Raw genomic sequence first — 18,828 nt, forward strand, 5'->3', positions numbered from 1 at the left:
AACAGTAATAAAAACAGTGTGGTACTGGCATAGGCAACATACAGACCAACGGAATAAAATGATGGGTCTGGAAATAGAACCAACAAATGGCACTGGAACAGCTATAAATCTACATGCAAAGGAATGGCTTTGGATCCCTATGTCTCACCAGCTAGTATGGCTATTGCATTTTTTTTTTTTTTTTAAAAGAAAATAAGTGTTGTCAAGGATACAAGAATTAGGAACCTTCGTACATTGTCGGTGGTTGGTGTAGTCATTGTGGTAAATAATTTGGCAGCTCCTCATAAAGTTAAACGTAGATTTACCATGACTTGGCAATTTCACCAGTATGTGTCCAAAAGCATTGAAAGCAGGACTTGAACTGATATTTGTACACCAATGTTCATAGCAGCATTATTCACAATAGCCCAAAGGTGGAAGCAAACTAAGTGTCCATCAAGAGAAGAATGAATAAACAAAATGTGAAATACAATGGAATGTTTTTCAGCTGTAATAAAAAATATAGTACTGGCATACACTACAACACGGATGAACCCTGAAGACAGCATGCTGAGTGAAATAAGCCAGACACAAAAGGAAGAAGACTGTATGAATTATCTTATATGAAATACTTAGAACAAGCAAATTTATAAAGGCAGAAAGCAGAACAGGGGGTTAACAAAGGTGGGGGCAATGTAGGGTTCTTTAATAGGAATGAATGTTTGGGATGATGAAAATATTCCAGAAATACAGTGGTGAAAGTTACACATTGTCAATGTACTTAATGCCACAGAATCATACACTTAAAAATGGTTGAAATGGTTTTTATCATATATGTATTTTAGTACAGTAAAAAACTTTCACAAAAAGGCCAATACATGAAAGTGCTTAACCTCATCAATTTTAGAAATGCTAATTTAAGTCACAATGAGATACTATTATAAACCCATCATATGTGTAAAAATTTTGAAGTTTTACAATATCAAGCTTAGATGAAGATATGAAGCAACAGAAACTCTCATGTGCTCCTGCTAAGGGTATAAATTGGTACACTAAAATTGGAAGTTATATACTAAAAGTTGAAGATGCATATATCTTAGAAACCTGCAATTCAACTCCTAGATGCTCTTTCTCCATAAGGTAAACTGGTTCTGCAGAGTTCAGCCCTAATACCCTAAAGCTGTGGTTCTTAAGGTGTGGTCCCCCAACCAGCACCTTCGGCAATATGGCGGTGCAAATCAGAAATGCAAATTCCAGAGCTCCATCCCAGACCCACTGAATCAGAATCTAAAGGTGTGGGATACAGTAGTCTGTATTTTAACAAATCCTCCAGATGATTCTGCCTTAAAGTTTGAGGTCTCACTGCTCTACGGCATCCACTGTATGTAATGAATTAACTTCTCTCCTATGTATCTGTAATAGTACTAGTTATATGTCATTCTTGGGAAATTTGAGAAAATAGTCACTCAAATCATTTCTTATTCCATCATTCAGATAAAGAACCAGTTGAGAAGGGCTTACATATGTGCACTGGTTGTTCTCAGCACCATCTTCCACAACAGCTGCAAACTGGAAACATCCTTAATATATATCCAAGAAGATGAATAAATTGTGGCCTCTTTTTATTATTATTTCTCTTCCCTTCCCCCCGCCCCACCATTTGTCTGCTCTCTGTGCCCATTCGCTGTGTGTTCTTGACTGCTTCTATCCTTATCAGCAACACGGGAATCTGTGTCTCTTTTGTTGTTGCGTCATCTTGTCGTGTCAGCTCTCCCTGTGTGCAGTGCCATTCCTGGGCAGGCTGCACTTTCTTTCCCGCTGGGTGGCTCTCCTTATGGTGGTGCACTTCTTGCGCGTGGGGCTCCCCTACACGGGGACACCCATGCATGTCACGGCACTCCTTGCGCGCATCAGCACAGCGCATGGGCCAGCTCCACACAGGTCAGCGAGGCCCAGGGTTTGAACCGCAGACCTCCCATGTGGTAGGCAGACGCCCTAACCACTGGGCCAAGTCCGCTTTCCTGTGGCCTTTTCTTTACTGCAGAATGCTATACTGTAGTGAAAAAGAACTGCAGTTACATGCAACAAGGATGAATCTCACCAACAGTGTTGCCTGAAACATGCAAGTCACAAAAATACCATTACATATGGTAATGCTCAAATGACAGGTAAAATATACTACTTAGGGGATGAATTGAGGGATGGAAAAATTGATCTGAAAGCCAAAAAAAAATTGATTTTCACAAAAAGTCAGGCTGGTGGTTGCTTCTGGGGGCAGGTGAGAGAATGTGATCAGAGGAGCAAGAGAGGCAGCATAATACCTGACCAGTTTGGGCTCAGCTGGACTGTACCTATGCATATATTTTGGGTACTCTTTCATATGTATATCTCACAATAAAAAAGAAAGAGAAAAAATGATAAGAGAAACCATAAAAACAAGCCAGAGCCTGGGGGAGTATATTTGTATTATTACCAAGGATTAGTATTCAGAACATATAGACAACTCCTTTTAAAATAAGAAAAAGACATGTTGGAAAACACACTGGTGAAAATGAGCAAAGGATCTGAACAGGCATTTCACAAATAACCAGGGAAATAAAAACCACAAGCTGCTCTCTGCATGACCCATTCTGAGTGCGGCACCACTCCCTCCCCTGCTGGTCAGTGGCACCCGCTGGCCCTCAGACACCCCACATTCACTTCTCAGAGGTGCCCGCCTGCTTCCGTGGGGCAGGCGACAGATCAGCAAAACCTACCTGTGAGAGAGCCCCCAAGCCCAGGGCTCCTTTGCTTTCCTCAGAACTTACCCCTCTTGGCAATAACCAAAGCACCATTCTGGCAGCCTTCCTGAAATAAAATACATTCCCAGGTGACTTACTGCCTCTGCAATGCAAACGACAAATGCAGTGTTGTGGCCCAAAGGGAAAATCTGCCAGACACCCCTGTCATGTACACACAACATTTTTATTTGAATGATATGAGGTTTACTGTTATTTTTCTTGCCCTTATTTTTCAGGAAGATAATCAAATGCTTCGACCATTTGTACACCAACAGTCACAGATGTTAAAGGATTTCGGGGATCTACTTGATTCCAGCTTGTGGAAACTTAAAAATGATGTTGCTCTTATAGTGAAAAAGAAGAGAGAAGGTTTACTGCATATCAAATAGTAAGGATACACCAACTGAAAACTGACATTTGAGACTCGAGTTGTGCAAAGTACTTGTGCACCTAATGGGCTTAATTAACTCATTATCAGAGCTAAATTGTACACTCAACGTAGTCAACCATTTTCTGCTTATTCAACCCATTTCTTTTATAATTTTAAAGCGACACTTTCCTTCAATTTCATTTAAAAATTATGTAAGAATGAATCTATATCCCAGGTGGGTGAGGTGGGAAATACTGAAAATGGTCGGCACTCTGAGCTCTAGATCAGACTGCCTGGGGTTAACTCCCAGCTCCAGCACTTACAAGCGGGTGACCTGGGGCCAGTGACCTCCCCTCTAAGCCTCTTTCCTCATCTGTTATATGGGAATAACAGAACTTATTCCAGATGGTTAATGAATATAAAGCACTTGGTTAAGACTGACAGGCACTGACTGCTCTGGGCAAGGCCATAAAGAAATCTTTTGTGGTCAAGGAGAGACTCCTAATAACAAGTGGAGCAATACTAGTAAGTTGTATTGAGGGCTTGGATGCCAGGTACTAAGTGTTAACTCCATCTTCACACTAGTTCCATACCCTCGGCACTACTGTTTCCCCCTCTGGAGGCTTTAAAGGCTCAGTGACCTATCCAGGTCACCATTAATAAGCAGTGGGGCTGACCCAGCTCGAGGGCCTGCTGCCTTAATGAGCAGGACTGTCCCTGGGGAGAGGCTGGACTAAGCTGCCTAGGAAGACTTCTAAGAAGAAACAAGACACGACCCCTCAATCCTTGCTCCTTAAGATGTGAAGTTAGATGTGAAATGAAATGACACTGAACTGCTACTGGCAGAAGACTATCAAGTGCTCCACAATGGTGTCTCCAAGGGAAAGTGGGGAGCCTGGGCTGGTGATTTTAGCAGAGTACCAGGGCCCAAGGGCTCACAGGCGAGGCCTGAATGAATGTATGCAGGTAAACTGAGAAGAGCTTGTAACCCTGGAGGCCAAGGGCAGCTCCATGCAGTGGGCAGTGAAAGGGGCAGCAAAGGCATCTTCGTCCTAGAAAGCCTCCAAGAAGCAGAAACGGTAGAGGGCAGTCAGACTTCCCAGTTCTTGGCTTGGTCCTTGGAAGCAAGAACGGCTTCTACCTCCTGGATTAAGCATCAAGGTTCCTGGACAATCTGGGTAGAGGGAGGCTTCAAGAGGATAATATTATACTTTCTGCAAACAAGGGCATGCGGAGCCTTCAGGATTAAAAGGAAATTAAGATATGGCTACACCTGTGTTTCACACTGGAGGGCAGGGTCACAATAGGTCACAGGTCAATGTCGATGATCAAGCCAAACAGAAAAGGGCCAAGGCGTACCCTGCAAAGCCCTAGGAACCTTTACAGAACATGGGGTCAGGCTCAGGAGTTCCCAAATGTAGGTTAGATTTAAAACAGATTCCTAGGCCCAACCACCAGATCTCCTGAATACAGATCTCTGGGATCCACTGCGGAGCCTCCTGCTGTTTGTGATTCAGTATGTAGCTAGTCCTGAGATCTGCTGCGCCTGTCTCCCCAGTTTTTGAGATGATACCACCTTTCCTAAGGTCCCACAAGTTGGGGTACAGTTGAGAACCATCCACAGCTCCTGACGAGTAGGTCAGGGACCTCTACTGCCAGGCAGGGGCGGAGGAAGCAACATTGGAATACACAGCTCCACTACCAAGAAAACTCCTCTTTAAACCTAATCCCTTTCTTCCTACTCAGCAGCATAGAAAGGTCTCCCCATGCAAAGACATTCCTATATATGCTATGCTTTTCATTTCAGAGTGGAAACTCCATGAAGGTACGGAGTCTTCTTTGCACAATGAACAGCACAAAACACTATGTGTTTTTGTTTTTACAAAAGCAAATATCTTTTTTTTTTTTTACTTATCTTAGGGCTTTAGTGAAAAACAAAGTCAAAATACAAAAGTAAATTAGAGAAAAATTCTGCTAAGGCAGTGAAAATAGAAACTTACATGTAATTTAAAATACAAATTACAGGTACAGAACCAGGGAAAGAAAGAATGTCAAGCTCAATGAGCAGTAAACAGGTCAAACCACTTAAGCACATTTCTACTGCTACAAATACCTAGGAAGGATCAATGCAAAACCACCATTCAATTGACAACCCTTTATTATTCAACTTAGGTATCCAAAATCAGTCAGTGTAGAGAGCTGGAGAACTAGGGTTAGATACCAGATAGTGCAGTTTCATTTAGCAAAGACCCACAGAACATGGAGAGAAGCTTGCTGGTTTCCACCCCAGAGCGAGTCCCGTCAGTACCACAAGAGGAGAGCAGCTGTTGTTGCCCTAACTGAACACAAGCCCAGGGCACCCTCGGAGGGCCTCCTGTGAGCAACACAGAGGGGCGATTACTCCACATCCCATCTGCCAGCACATTTATCAAAATTTATAATTAACACTTCAATGAACCTAAGTCAAATATTAGCTCTCTCACACAAGCAATAAATCACAAAATTAGCTGGGATTTCAAATTTAAGGTAAGCTATTACAAAGTCCTGTTTTTAATTTATAGGTATTTTAGATTTCACAATTTTTTTCCACATGTGGTCAGACAGGATTATAGAAGAATTTCAAGTATCAAATACAGATATTGTTAATTCGCGCATTTTATGACTGGTTAATTCTTCAAATTTTAGACTTCAGAATTGCTAAGGACACTGAATTCAATGCCACGCTGGTTCAGTCTGTCAATCAGCCTCGTCCTGGAGAAGGCTGCTCCGGGCGTGAAGACCCCGCCCCTGTAAAATAACAGGAAGGTGAAACAGCGCGCCGCGCAGGAGCCGCCTCCCGCCCTGCCCTCTGCTATGGCTTGCCGTCACACCACCAAGTCACTTCAGGACTCATGAAAACCTGATTCTGCCATGGACTATTTCTGGTTCCATTCCGAAAATCAGCCAAATGAGCAAGTAGCTATTTTCAGGGGAAACCAGTGCCACAGACAATCCCATTTAGATTGGTTCTGTTCCAAGTGAGACTGTTTTCCACCAATACTGACACGTTAGAGGGGCAGACTACCATCATCAGTCCAAATACCCACTGCTGGTTATGACAGTTCGCATACTTAACAGAATTAAATAATGACCTAAGTGAAATAAATTTAGAAAAGCAATTATTATAAAAGCATAAACAGGACTTTGGGTGAAAAAGAAGTTTCTTCAAATGTAACAGCTAATTTCTTAAAAATGCTACATATTTTCAAAGTGTACAGAGATAGCTGAGGAAAATTTAATCAGGTTTTACCATATGAAACTTTTAATTTTTATTAACTTGATATCATTTTAGGCAATTTCTAATTTATTCCTACACCTGCAGGTCTGCTCCTTTGTAAGGCTGGCCTAGTTTTCTGGTAACAGCTAAATACTCCATTAAGATAGTCAATTAGATGGTCATCTAGTCAGGATCCCGTGATTCAATCACTCTTGGTGTCAGCTTCTCCTGCCAGTGGAGTATCATTCAGAACTGATTACAGACTGTTACTCTCAAGTGACTACTACTTAACAATAAGGACCTATTTTTGAGTGGCTGTCTCTGGATTTGAATTATTTTTATAAGCAACTGAGGCCAACTTACACGTCTCTCAACCTTTTCTGTTTCCTTCATTGAACTAAGTATTTTCCCAGATGTTGTTAGGGAATTGTCCAACTCATACTTTTAATTTATGCTATATGTTTGGATCAAAGGAACGACAGATAAATGCTATGTGCAGACCCAAAGCCTGAAAATCAAATTAGAATAAGCTAAAACATAATACAGATGGAAGGAGAACTATTCTAATTAGAGCAAGAGAAAACCAAACTTACGTCTTAGGAAGGTTGGAGGCGTCATTCAGAAGAGTCACCGCTGCCTGCACCATGGCTATGGATGTAGCTATATAGCCGGCGTCTGCAGGGTCATCGACCAAGGAAAGAGAGAATATTCATGACGTTTGTATTCAATCCACACCCAAAAATCAAATGGCACACAGACCTTTTCCAATATATGCTCTAGTCAACATCAAAAAACATTTAGGTAGTAACAGTGTTAGGAACTGTACCAAGAGCTTTAAGTCTATAAACTCATTAATTCTAACAATTTTATGAGGTTAGTACCATTTTTATCCCTTTTACAGAAGGTAACCTGAGGTATAGAGAGGTTAAGCAACTTGTTTCAGCTCACAAAGTTAGTAAGTGGCTGAGCCAGAATAACGCAGGCAGCTGGCTCTGAAATCCCACACTGCACCACCTCCCGACAGTAAGGGAAGCCAGCAGCCCGCACTTTCTGCTTCCCTGTTAACACATTAAGCTGGTCTGCATTTACAAATTTCACTTAAACAATCTCTCCATTTCTTACAGAAAACAACTGACTATACCTTAGTAACTTTAGAATTCTGTAAGCCAGTGGAACATCAGTCAGGAAACGGACTTGGCCCAGTGGTTAGGGCGTCCGTCTACCACATGGGAGTTCCGCAGTTCAAACCCCGGGCCTCCTTGACCCGTGTGCAGCTGGCCCACGCGCAGTGCTGATGCGCGCAAGGAGTGCCAATGCCATGCAGGGGTGTCCCCGCGTAGGGGAGCCCCACGCGCAAGGAGTGCACCCCGTAAGGAGAGCCGCCCAGCGCGAAAGAAAGTGCAGCCTGCCCAGGAATGGTGCCACCCACACTTGTGTGCCGCTGACGACAACAGAAGCGGACAAAGAAACAAGACACAGCAAATAGACACAGAGAACAGACAAACGGGGGGGGGGGGGGATTAAATAAATAAATAAAATCTTAAAAAGGCAGTTGGGAATTTGAAAGGAGGCAAGATGTAAAGATACTATTGCCCTCTGGCTTTATCAAAACTTCAAAACAGAATCCCTGCTATATAGCACAGAACATGGACATTTCCTATATAACATACTAAATTCACAAGCGGGACTGTCTATATAGTTCTCTAAAATGTTACAGCAAAGGTTCTTGAACTTTTGGGGGCTATATATCCCTTTAACAACCTATCAAAAGCCATTACCATCCTCAGAAAAACGCGTATGGGCACACACATTTTGCATTTTCAAGAACATCCACAGATTCCAAAGAAATCTTGGAAAATAGATATGACATAATTACATTGCTTTAAAGTTACTATTATAAGAAAAAGCAAGTATGCTTAAACCAGCTCCTATTCTTATTAATTAAAATGTGCCATTCTGAATTACTGAGTCATATGGAAAAAGAAAACCAGAGGAAGGGATGCACTGATTAAAAAAACAATTATATTAATAATTTCACTTCTTCTTATAGACTATATACTTTAAAATAATTTAATAATTATATATACGCATGTTATTTAAATACTTAATTACTTAATTTGTGCAAATGTATTTCTAAAACAATTAAGCTTTCCCAAGCATTCTTAAATCAAGCAAAATACCTGGTCCTTTCACCTGAGTACAAATTCTGATATTGGGTTTGCTCTTATCGGTAGGAAGGCCTTGGCTATATCCTTGACCAAAGAATGTCATTGTAAATGATGCACTGTCAATCTGTGAAAGAGAAAGCAAAGGGCTCATTTAATATATGTCTTTTCATTCCTAAACATAATAAATTGGTCATTATAGACTTCATATGAGACATTTTCTATTTTATAGACATTATCTATTTTATCAATAGATAAAAATATTATTCTACCTGCCAGAACATCGTGTTACTTACCTTTTAATCTTCGTGCAAAAATTAATTCTTTGACGATCTATGCTTTGGTGTCTGGTGTAATGTTGCAGGGGAGGGAATGGAAGTGATGAGGGATGACATGATGATTTTTAGGGGGTGGCTTAGAGAATGACAGCATCTTTAAAATAGGCAGTTTAAGGGGAAAAGCTGGATGTAGTTTTTATTTTGAGGGGGGGCATGGAAACTGGTAATCTGACTTTAGGCATTTCATTTGAGATGACAAGACCAAAATACAAAGTAATGTAAATATGGCCCCAGGGTACAGATACATAATTGCTCCACTTACAAACGTAAACATTATATCAAAAAATTAATTTCTAGAGGACTTACTCTATTATCTTTCATAAGTACTAAATTTAAAAATAAGGTAAAGAATTCAGTTGTGATCAACACATTTTTATTAAAAATAAACTAAGTATAAATACTACACTACACCCTGAGACACAAATAAAATATAGCTCCTGTTGGGGAGAAAGAAACATATATATATATCTAAAGTTAAACACACAGAACACACACACACATAAATATATATATGTAAACAATATGAGACGTGAACTAGAAGATACAGATACAGTTCAGTGGAGGGATTATTTAAATCTACAGGAGAAGAGACGAAGGGTTTGAAATTAGTACACACACACACACACACTTTAAAAGCAGCCCACTGTAAAACAAAGCAGGGTGGGTTCCAGAAAGGAGAAGACATTCAAAGCAAGAAAGGAGGCGGTGGCATGATGTATCACAGTTTAGTAATGCTAGAGCACACAATTCAGGAGGAGCAGGGACTGGAGCTGGTGTTTCAGAGGTGGGGAAAATTTCAGACTCACAGGGCAGCACTTCTCCCCTCCCCAGCCGGGCACACATATTCTAATTGGTCACAACCCTCTGTCAGGCTAGGCACAGGTTGGAAACTGAATCTGTCCCCACAAAAGGCCTGCTCAGGTCCCAACCCCTGGTCCTGCGGGTGTGACCCATTTTTAACAGGACCTTTGGAGATGTCATTAGTCAGTGAGCCCACGCTGAATGAGGGTGGGACTTAATACAGGATGGCCTGAGTCCTTAAAAGCAAAGCAAACTGGACATGGAAGAGAGGCTATTGGGAGGAACCAGAAGCTGAAGTCACTGGAGCCTGTGAAAGGAAGGAGAAGGTGCCACCATGTGCAATGCCATGTGTGATGGTTACTTCCATGTGTCAACTTGGCTAGGTTATGGTGTCCAACTGCTGGATCAAGAGGCACTGGCCTGATTATTACTGTGAGGATATTGTAGGGATTTAAATCATTAGTCAGTTGACTGTATGTACGGCTGACTAAAATGGACCATTTCGACCATGGAAGGTACAGTACTGCTCTTACAGAAATAAATTCTGATACAGACTTCCCTGCACACAATGCTTCTGCCAAAACTATCATCAAGTCTGTAAGACTTACAGAATGTCTTATCCTCCACCACGGCATTACACACAGTACTGCTTAATAAGGAACACACTTCGTAGTGAATAAAATGTGGGAAATGGCACATGTTCACGGAATTCACTGGTCTTGCCATATTGCCCATCATGCTAAAGTACCTGATCGATAGAACGGTGGAACGGCCTTTCGAAGACTCAATTATGGCTCCAACTAGGTGGCAATATCTTGCAGGGCTGGGGCAGTGTTCTCCAGGAGGCTGTATAAGCTCTAAACCAGGCTCTACTCTATGGTGCTGTTTCTCTCATAACCAGGATTCACGTGTCCAGGAATCATAGGATGAAAATCAGAGTGGCAGCACACACGATTATCCCTAGTGACCCACTAAAAACCTTCTGTTTCCTGTCCCCACGACAGCTTAATCTCTGCTGGTCTACAGGTCTTAGTTCCAAAAGGAGGAGTGCTGCCATAGGGAACACGACGACTCCACTGAACTGGAAGTTAAGGCTGCCACCAGCCACCTTGGGCTCCTTTTGCCTCTGAATCAACAGGCAAAGAAGGAAGTTACTATACTGGCTGGGGTGATTGACCCTGATTATCAAGGGGAAATAGGAATGCTACACAATGGAGGCAAAGAAGAGTATGCCTAGAATAGAAGTGTATTTCTGGCTGTACAAAGTATAGCTGAATTATGTTAGGCCAAAGTTTGACTAAGTTACTGTCTTTATTTAGATTAAGTATGGTTTAAGAAGACGTGTATGGATGCCAAGCTAACAAGAGGTGGGAGGTGATGGTTAGGTTCATGTCTCCACTTGGCCAGGTTATGGTGCCGGTTGTTTGGTGAAGCAAGCACTGGCATGACTGTTACTGTGAAGTATTCCATGGACTTAAAAGGCTAACTGCACCCAAAGCTGACTACATCTGTGATAAACAAAGGAGATTGCCTTCAGCAAAGACACTGGATGAAGACTGCCTTCATCCAATCAGATGAAGGCCTTAAAGGGAGAACTGATGATTTCAAAAGTCAGAAGTAAGAAATTTCTCCACTTCAGTCAGCCAGCTTCTTCTGAGGAATCATCAAACCTTCACTGGAGTTCCCCACTTGTGGTCTTCCCTATGGAATTCACACTCTCCAATCCCCACGGTTGTGTGAGCCAATTCCTATAATAAATTCCTTTATATTTAGATAGACAGACACATATATATGTCCTGTCAGTTCTGCTTCTCTGGAGAATCCTGACTAATACACCATGTGACAGAAAAGCCAAGGACCTCCAAGACGGCCAGCCATCCAGAACATACCGACCCTAGGAGAAAGCGAGCCTTCTAGCTCCTGAAATGAGAGCCATTAAGTTCCTGTTGTTAGGCTAACTCACTGTGTGGTATTTCTTTTAGCAAATAGGAAACATCTTAAGAGCACATTCAGCTTTAGAACTATTTTTAACAGAAATTCCAAGCTGCCACTATCAATTATTCAGAGTTGATGTGAAAAATCAAACCTATCTGCCAGTCAAGACTAGATCCTTAAGAGCCTAGGAAGGTACCACATAGGTTAACTTCAGGCCAGGGGTGCTCGAAGGCTGTGTACTAAAACCACCAGGGGAAGCGGATACGGCTCAAGAGACTGAGGGCCTGCCTACTACATGGGAAGTCCTGAGTTTGGTTCCTGGTGCCTCCTGGAGAAGATGAGCAAGACAGTGAGCTGGCATGACAGGCTGGCACAGCAAGCTAACGCAACGAGGTGACACAACCAGGAGACATAAAGAGGAAACAAAATGAGACACAACAAAGCAAGGAGTGGAGGTGTCTCAAGCAAATGAGCATCTCTCCCCAACATAGGAGGTCCCAGTTAAGGTTCCCAGTGCCTCCAAAAGAGAAGACAAGAGAGTACACAGCAAATGGACACAGAGAGCAGACACAAGTGCAAATGGTGTGTGTGTGTGTGGGGGGGAATAAACAAATAAAATGAATCTTTAAAAAAAAAACCCACCCAGGATACATTTTTAAGGCATGGCATACACTGACATTTACTAAATTGATATGGCATCTTCCTACCTCTGAATCAGTGATTCCCAGCCAAACCCCAAAGCACAGGCCACACTCCAGACCAATTAAACCACAATTGCCAAACAGTCTTCAGTTGTTGTTTTTTTAAAAGATTTATTATTTATTTATCACTCCCCCCCCATTGTCTGCTCTCTGTGTCCATTTGCTATGTGTTCTTCTGTGTCCGCCTGGATTCTTGTCAGTGGCACTGTCTCTTTTTGTTATCTTGCTGTGTCAGCTCTCTGTGTGTGCGGCGCCACTCCTGGGGCAGGCTACTCTTTTTTTGCACGGGGCGGCTCTCCTTACAGGGCGCACTCCTTGCACGTGGGGCTCCCCTACACGGGGGACATCCCTGCGTGGCACGGCACTCCTTGCGCACATCAGCACTGCACGTGGGTCAGCTTACGCATCGGTCAGGACACCCCGGGTTTGAATCCTGGACCTCCCATGTGGTAGGCAGACGCTCTATCCACTGAGTCAAATCTGCTTCCCAACAGTCTTCGGTTTTGAATTCTAGCCCAAAGTTGAGAATCAATAAATTACTTTTAGGCTCCACTCCAGACATACTGCATCAGAATGCCCAGAAGTCTTGTTAGGGCGTGTACACTTGAAAAAAGCTCCTAGGTATTTTCCAGATGTAAAACCACAACTAAGAATCCTTGTCAAAGCTGTGGGTTAGGGAAGACTTTTAAAAAGGCAATGACGAGAGGGACTATGGGAAGATGGTGGATCAGGAAGCTCCAGAAATCAGTCCCTCCACCAGAAGTACAATTCAACAGGCAGCAACTGTCCGTATTGGTATTTTGAAACTCCAGAGTCCACAGAAATGCATCCAGGGAGGGGTGGAGGAAGACACTGGTCAATGGCAGTGAATACAAGTAAATGGCTCCCCCTCCATGAGGTGAGAGTGCCCACTCTCCACTCTCGCAGCAGGCAGAGGTGGGATCTGGCTCCTGGCTAACTTGGTGGTGCCAGACAGGACATACGAACCCACTTCCCCAAGATCCAGGGTGGGCACAGGCTGTTTGCTGATCGCACATTTTGATTAGCTACTTGAGATTGCGGGGGGCCCAGCTGTGAGGCAGGCACTGTTCTGACCCTCCCTGGACAAACACAGCAGAGCAGACTTAAAGATGGTATACTTCTTCAGAGCTGCGGAAGACAGATGACAGGCTGCTTTTGCTCAGCAGGTGCTGAGTGAAGAAAGCACAGATTTGGGGAGCCATGGAAGAAGCTTCTGGAGCCTTTCCTGGCCCCGACCACATCCCCTCTCCAGAGCAAACCCAGGACAAGACACAGATCCAGAAAAGAGAGGATCCTGCACACTTTCACTCTGGGCAGACCTTCCTGATAGGAGGCCTGGCACTCAAGAAAACCCCTGTCATTTCACCAGGTGGTTACAAGCTCAAGAAAAAGACATTTCAGGGAATAAATCCCAGAGTAAACTTTTTTTTTTTTTGAGATCTACTGGGGCCGGGTATTGAACCGGGACCTTGTATGTGGGAAGTCAGCGCTCAACACAGCTGAGCCACATCAATTCCTGAGTTGGTTTTTTTATTTGCTTGCTTGTTTTTTTTTTCAGGAGGCACCATGAACTAAACCTGGTACTTCCCATTTGGGAAGCAGACACTCAACCGCTTGAGCCACATCCGCTCCCACCAGAGTATACATTTCAAAATACTAACATGTACACTGTGCAACAAAAAATTAAAAGACATCTAAGAGAAAAGGATAAAAATCCAGAAGAAAAACAATTAAAAGCAGACCGTGAACATGCTGGACAAAGACTTTCAAAAAATGATCTTCACTGTTCTCAAGGAGATGAAAGAAAATACAGAGAAAGGACTAAAGGATTTTAGAAAAACAATGAATAAACAATAGGAGAATGTCAATAAAGAGAAAAAAATTTTTAAAGGAATCAAACAGAACTACTGAAAACTACAAAAACTGAAATGAAAAATACCCAGGAGAGTTTCAAGAGCAAACTGGAGATGGTAGATAAAGAATCAGTGAACTTGAAAACAAGACAATTGAAATGAATTCAATTAGAAAAAGCAAAAGTTGCCTAGGAGACCCATGGAACACCATCAAGCAAACAAATAAACACATTATGGGAGTCCCAGAAGGAAAAGAAACAGAGAAAAGGGCAGAATGAATATTCAAAGAAATAATGACAGAAAATTTCCAAACTTGGCAAAAGACATGAATATGTACAACTAAGAATTCCAGAGAACAACATACAGGATAGACTTGCAGAAAAATTTGGTCCATTACCTATTGATCAAAATGTCGAATACAAAGGACAAGGAAAGAACTCTGAAAGCTGCAAGAGAAAAGCAATGTGTTACATATAAGGAAGTCCCAATCAGACTTAGAGCTGATTTCTCATCAGAAACCATGGAGGCAAGAAAGCAGTGGGTTAAAATACTTAAAACACGGAAAGAAAACAATTAATAACCAAGAATTTTATATCTGGTGAGACTCTCTTTCAAAAATGAGGGGGAGATTAAGATATTCCCAGATAAACAAAAGTGGAGAGAGGCCATCACCATTAGCCCTGCCCTATGTGTACAGTCAGAGGGAGCTCTTTAGGCTAGAAAGGGACTCTAGATTGTGGCTCAAAGCAGCACGAAGCAATGAAAACTGCAAGTAAAGTATCCACTTGTGAAATTATAAATGCCAGTACTAGTGCATTGTATTTCTTGGCTCTAACTCCACTTCTTACTTCCTACACTCGCTAAAATGCAAATGCATAAAAGTAATGATAACTTGATGGTTTTGGACACAAAATGTATTTACAAAGATATAATCAGTAACAAGTACAAAAAAGGTGGAGGGATGGAGAGGTACAGGACAGTGCACATGGATGCTACTGAAGTTAAGTTGGTATCAAATCAAATATGATTGTTATATGTTCAGCATGTTAAATTTTAACCCCATGGTAAACACAAGGGACTCATAGTTTGGAACTGTATGTACCCAAGAAAATTAGGTTCTTAAAAAGTTAATCCATTCCTGTGGGTGTGAACTCACTGAAAGTAGGATGAGGCTATTCGGTGCAGGTATGACCCACCTCATTCGGTTTGTGTCTTAATCCTATTGCTGGAGTCCTTTATAAATGGAATGAAGAGAGAGAGAGTGAGAGAGTGCACATGCATGTGAGCCATAGAGGGAAGAAGCGAAATCAACAAAACCAAGAAGGAAAGGGAGACACCAGGAGAATCTGCCAAGTGACCTGCCATGTGACAGAGGAACCAAGGATCGCCAGCAGCCATGATCTTGGGGAGAAAGCATCACCTTGATGATGCCTTGATTTGAACTTCTTCCCAGCTTCAAATTGTAAGTGAATAATTCCCATTGCTTAAGCCAAACCATTTCATAGTATTTACTTTAAGCAGCCTAGGAAACAAAACAGGATTCAATAAGTTACAATATAAAAATAAAATAATTATGTAAGAAGGCATTAATGGAAAAACTGAGGGACAAAAAAGGTATAAGACATACAAAGACAAACACCGAAATGGCAGAAGAAAGTCTTACATTATTAGTGACTTTAGATATAATGGATTAAACTCACCAGTCAAAAGGTAGAGATTGGCAGAATTTATAAAAAAAACATGATCCAATTATATGCCGTACACAAGAGATTCACCTTAAATTCAAAGATATAAGTAGGTTGAAAAAGGTTGGAAAAGATATATACCATGCAAGTTGTAAAGAAAAGAGAGCAGGGGTAGCCATACTAGTAGATAAAATAGACCTGAAGTCAAAATGAGTTATGAGAGACAAAGATGGGGTCATTTTATACTGATAAAGGGGTCAATTCAACAAGAAGGTGTAAAATATATATGCACCTAACAAGAGAGTCCCAAATATATGAAGAAAATATATTGATTTGAAGGGACAAATATACATTTCTACATTAATGGTAGAAGACTTTTATACGCCACTTTCAATAATCAATAAAACACCTAGACAAAAGATCTCTAAGGAAATACAAGATTTGAATGATAACATAAACCAACTAGAACAAAGGACATATACAACACTACACCCAACAAGAACAGAATACATATTCTTTGCAAGTGCTCCAGAATAGAGCTTATAGGTCACAAACTAAGTCTCAATAAATTAAAAAGCATTGAAATGATACAACATATCTTCTTTGACCACAATGGCATGAACCTAGAAATGAGTAACAGAAGGAGAAACAGAAAATAAACAAATAGGTGGAATTAAAGAATGTACTCTTAAAAAAACCAATGGGTGAAAGAGGAAATCACAAAAGAAATTGGGAAATATTTTGAAGCCAATGAAAAAGAAATACAAGTTCCCAAAACTTATGGGATGCAGCAGATATAGTGCAGAGACAGAAATTTATATCTCTAAGTGGTTACATCAAAAAAGAAAGATTTCAAATCAGAAATCTACCTTCAAAATTAAAAGAACTAGAAAAAGAGCAAAATAAAGCCAAAGCAAGTAGAAGGAAGGAAATAATTATTAGAGCAGATATAAATCATATAGAGAATACAAAAACAATAGAGAAAATCATCCAAATCAAAAGCTGGGTCTTTGAAAAGATCAATAAAACTATTAAAGCTTTAGCTAGACTTATGAAGAAAAAAAAAGAGAGGACATAATTTACTAAAATCAGAAAAGAAAAGGGGGACTGACCCTACTGAAATACAAAGGACTATAAGAGGATACTATTAACTACATGCCAACAAATTAGAAAACCTAGATGAAATTGACAAATTCCTAGAAACACACAAACTACCTAGACTTACTCAAAAAGAAACAGAAGATCTCAACTACCCAATTACTAATGAAGAGAATGAATCAGTAATCAAAAACCTCCTCCTGGACAACCAGCAAGATGGCAGTGAGGTAAGGACCACTTGGAGTCAGGTCCTGCTACAGGCAGTTAGTAATCACCCAGAGCTCTCTGGAGCTAGCTGAAGCACCTGTTTGGGGGCTCCAGGAGACCAGAAGAGCATCCTGCGACATCCTTGAAGGAATGGAAGGAGAAATCTGCCCATCTGCAGAGAAGACTCGTAAGTAGAGGCTCCACACCCTGGAGGCAGGTGCCCATCCTCCACTGAGGCACAAGCCACCTCGGGAGCTATTCCGTGGCTGGAATTGAAAGCTCCACTTCCCCACCGATTTGAGTTACTGATTAGAAGACTCGGCTGGCTAGAGTATAACCCTAAGAAGAGCTAAAGTTTGAATTTGTCCAGGTCAGAAAGAGGCCGGTAGCCACCATTTTGACTCTGCCCCCAGCCTGAGGGGAAGCTGAGCTGACCAAAAATCACAGTGATGGTAGGAACCAGTTTCTTTCACCCAGATCGGCCTGCAGCCCTAGACTAGGCTTCAGCCCCACCTCTGGCAGGGAGGAGGCTGGTGGGCCCTGCACCAGCCTATCCAGGTAACTGCAGGTAACTCTGGCTGTCAGACTCAAAATCAGAAGTCCACCATGGTAACTGCAGTCATCTTGGACCCACACTGCATAGATTACTGCCCACACCTGCAGTTCTATCCCTGCCCCAGGAAGGGGAGAAAGGGAAATGGAGCTTCATCAGTCTCTCTGGGCAACTAGAGTCTAGGCCTGCATGACTTAGATTATTCCCCACAGCTGTGACTCTGTCCCTACCCCTGGCAAATGGGAAGAGTTGGGAGAAGCTTCATCAGTCCATGGGGTAATGAGGGCAGCTTGAGCCTCACAGCTTATAGCACCAACTACATCTTTGGTTCCTACTGAACAACCAGCAAAGAAGAAATGGCAGGAAGCCCTAATCTAAAGAGAAAAACAGCACCCAGAATAAATACTCTAGTAAGCCAGGTACCAAGACACCAACAAAAAATTATAATCCACACCAAGAAACAGGAAGCTATGGCCCAGTTAAAGGAACAAGATAAGCCTCCAGATAACATAAAGAAGTTGAGACGACTAATCACAGATGTTCAAACGAATCTCCTTAATAAATTCAGTGATATGGCTAAAGAGATTAAGGATATTAAGAAGACACTGGATGAGCACAAAGAAGAATTTGAAAGCATACAAAGAAAAATAGCAGATCTTATGGGAGTGAAAGGCATAATAAATGAAATTTAAAAAAACACTGGAATCATATAATAGATTTGAAGAGGCAGAAGGATTGGTGGGCTTGAAGAAATGGCCTATGAAAGTGAACATACAAAAGAAAAGATGAAGAAAAGAATGGAAAAAATTGAACATGGTTTCAAGGAACTAAATGACAGCAAAAGATGTGCAAACATATGTGTCATGGGTGTCCCAGGAGGAGAAGAGAAGGGAAAAGGTTCAGAAGGAATTTTTAAATAAATAATGGCAGAAAATTTCCGAACCCTATTGAAGGACATAGATATCCATGTCCAAGAAGCACAACATACTCCCATCCGAAAAAATCCAAACAGACCAATTCTAAAACATATACTAATCAGAATGCCAAATGCCAAAGACAAAGAGAGAATTCTGAGAACAGCAAGAG

General features: G+C 41.6%; 2 protein-coding genes across 3 annotated transcripts in view; one reads left to right on the forward strand and one right to left on the reverse strand.

Annotated features, from left to right (window-relative positions):
- Positions 1–8,758, forward strand: part of LOC131273118 (kinesin-like protein KIF28P) — a 137,945-nt gene extending 129,187 nt beyond the window's left edge. The window contains exon 23 of the mRNA XM_058275359.1: positions 2,996–8,758. Within this exon, the coding sequence (XP_058131342.1) occupies positions 2,996–3,148 (153 nt within the window). The 3' untranslated portion in view covers positions 3,149–8,758. The remainder of the gene's footprint in view (positions 1–2,995) is intronic.
- Positions 5,270–18,828, reverse strand: part of SCCPDH (saccharopine dehydrogenase (putative)) — a 66,679-nt gene continuing 53,120 nt past the window's right edge. For both annotated transcript variants that reach the window (XM_071207323.1, XM_004458202.4), the window contains 3 exons: positions 8,566–8,677; positions 6,979–7,060; positions 5,270–5,916 (listed from right to left, as the gene is read on the reverse strand). In XM_071207323.1, coding sequence (XP_071063424.1) covers positions 5,811–5,916; positions 6,979–7,060; positions 8,566–8,677 — 300 coding nt within the window. In that variant the 3' untranslated portion in view covers positions 5,270–5,810. The remainder of the gene's footprint in view (positions 5,917–6,978; positions 7,061–8,565; positions 8,678–18,828) is intronic.

The sequence above is a fragment of the Dasypus novemcinctus genome, chromosome 13 (assembly GCF_030445035.2).
Source record: "Dasypus novemcinctus isolate mDasNov1 chromosome 13, mDasNov1.1.hap2, whole genome shotgun sequence".
Taxonomy (NCBI): Eukaryota; Metazoa; Chordata; class Mammalia; order Cingulata; family Dasypodidae; genus Dasypus; species Dasypus novemcinctus.